This window comes from Postia placenta (genome assembly GCF_002117355.1).
Source record: "Postia placenta MAD-698-R-SB12 unplaced genomic scaffold POSPLAscaffold_308, whole genome shotgun sequence".
Classification (NCBI taxonomy): domain Eukaryota; kingdom Fungi; phylum Basidiomycota; class Agaricomycetes; order Polyporales; family Adustoporiaceae; genus Rhodonia; species Rhodonia placenta.
The window spans coordinates 1-2,510 of record NW_020170139.1 but is presented as its reverse complement, the minus strand read 5'-3'; the positions used below and the strand labels follow the sequence as shown (position 1 = coordinate 2,510).

The 2,510-nt window shown below is 53.3% G+C and overlaps 1 protein-coding gene across 1 annotated transcript; it reads right to left on the bottom strand.

The window, feature by feature from the left end:
• On the bottom strand, positions 1-2,453 carry POSPLADRAFT_1100024 (hypothetical protein; the record flags this gene model as incomplete). Its single annotated transcript, XM_024483192.1, has 6 exons — positions 1-67; positions 122-1,341; positions 1,391-1,953; positions 2,009-2,105; positions 2,162-2,309; positions 2,367-2,453. Coding segments are annotated over 6 exons (2,182 nt in total), but the record flags the coding sequence as incomplete, so codon positions are not given.
• Positions 2,454-2,510: the final 57 nt, after the last annotated feature.

Below are 2,510 nucleotides of genomic sequence, written 5' to 3'. Positions count from 1 at the left end.
CAGATGAAAGGGACAAAATCGCCTTGAGGTCAACGTGCAGAAGAGCAGTGGCGCCAAACTCGATGGCCTAGACACACAACAATGAGAAGTTGATAGCACGGATAAGAGACAGAAACAATACCATCTCGATGAATCCCGCCGCGGGCATGATTGGCTCTCCTCTGATGACATGCTCTGCAAGGACCGGATGCGTATCCTTGTTGATTCTGAGATACCGGTGGTTCAGTGGTCCAAGATGGGGTTCCATCTGTTTCGCATATCCAGGCGTGTCCGGATAGAGTGCGTAGCTCTTCTTCGAGAATGGATAGGCGGGAAGGGAGACGTCGCATTCGTAGCAGGCTCGATTGTTGAGTGCGGTAAAATTGACCCCATTGAACCCAGAGGCGGTCAGCTCACCGCACACCCTCAATAGATCGACGTGATCCACAGACGGCATGTTTGGCTTCACGCGATGCATCGTTGATATGACCGGGCTACCGTCGCCGGCCATGGATGAGATGTAGGACACCAGGACAGGATGTGGTGAAATCTCTACAAATGTGCACGACTGCGACGCGGTAAGCCTTTCCATCGCTTGCGTGAACCGTACGGGCGATCGCGTATTCCTCCAGAAGTAGTCGGCGTCGATCGAGTCGGACAACCTCTCTCCTGTCAATGTCGAGTACGTCGGGATCTGTGGGACGTGCTGGCCAGGGTACCGCTCAAACAGTGCTCGGAGCTCTCTGCAGTAGTCTTCTCGACACCGCTCCATCATGGACGAGTGCATGGGCACGCTCGTGCGGATCTTGCGACCGAACACACCTCGAGTCTGACAGAGCTCCAGCGCCCGTGTGATTGCGATGTCGTGGCCCGCGATGGCGATGGCAGAGGGTGAATTGAAACAGGCGATTTCGAGGATGTTGTCCGGGAGTTCTGAGCGTACGCTGGCAATGATTTCCTCTGCGTCTTCCTTCCCGCATGATATGGCCGCCATACCACCACCGAGGGCTTCGAGAGGCGCGAAAGCACGTCCGCGAATGACGGCCAGCTCGAAGGCCATCTCCTTCGGAGCGGCACCGGACGCGTAAAGCATGGCAGTTTCTCCTGCAGAATGGCCGATAATGATGTCAGGCTTCATGCCGAAGCTCGTCAAGAGATCGAAGAGCGCTATTTGGAACATCGCAATGGAAGGCAAGATGAGAGATATTGGCCATACGTCCTTGAGCTTTCCTGGAGATCCACAGCCATCGAAAAGACCATAGTCACGAAGCATCGAACTGCCTGTCAACGTCTCATAGATCCTGTCCATCTCTAGAACACTATGACGGAAGACGGTGAATCGTTCGAACAACTCTCTTCCCACTGAAGAAACATTAGGGACGAGTGTATGCGAGGGAGCTGAGGGACGTACTGCGCTCGTGCTGAGGCCCTTGTCCTGAGAATACAAACACCACGGGACGTGCCTCGCGGGGGCAGAGCTGAGGGGAGGAGAATTGAAGTTTCCCCAAAGACGCCGAATCGGCAATCGCGAAGGAGCGCCAAGTCATGGAACGAGATCGACGCCCGAGGATCGTGGACAAGACTGGCACTTCGCAGGCACTTCTAGTTGCCATGTTGGTGATCGATTCCGAAAATGCGACCGTGCTACGAGAAGATAGCCCCGCAGATACTAGGAGACTTGGCTGTGCAGCCATGATCTCCGCACGAGAATCTAAGGACCCGCGAGTCGGTGGTCCTTCTAGGACGGCGTGCCCGTTCGATCCACCGATCCCAGAGCTAGACATAGCAATCAACGGGCCACGCGCGGAGTGACATGGAAGAGGAGTTGGAGATCGTGGCACGCGTAATTGATACTTGAGCCACTGTATTGCGGGATTCAGCTCCTTTACGTTGACATTGGGAGGGATTTGGCGTGACCGGAAAATGGATATAACTTTCGAAAGTGATGCCAGGAAGGCGGCGATCTCAGTATGTCTTAAAAACTGAACGTCAATCGCTGGTCGTGACTCCGAATAGCAGAGCGCATTACCCAATGTTTCCTTTGACGCTCCCTATCAGCACTTCATCTTCACGACTAAATTCCTCTCCGACCCAATTAACTTCGGTAGGGTCGCCCTTCGCAGTACCTATATATCCATAGATTCAACTAATACAGGTATAAAGGCTCGACAAGGAAACTGACCTGTAGCATGAAGTTCGATAAAATCCACTTCTCGTGGGTTGCGTTCTGCAAGCTTGAAAGCTCGTCGCATTGCATCACGCTGAGCTTCAGCCACTGGTGCACCAGGAGGAGCTCCACCGCCAGAGGAGTTTATTGCCGTGGCTAAAATCTACATATCGTGGTCAGAATACATACCGCATTGAGGAAGACGGTATTGAATGCATACCGTCGCATAGATCTGATCTGCATCCTGGATCGCCTGCTGAAGAGGCTTAACCACAATCGCCACGCATGCTTCCGCCCTTCCAAATCTGGGCAAGAAGCTAATGAGAGTGCTGACATACTCAGGATAGTATTCATTACCCGTCAG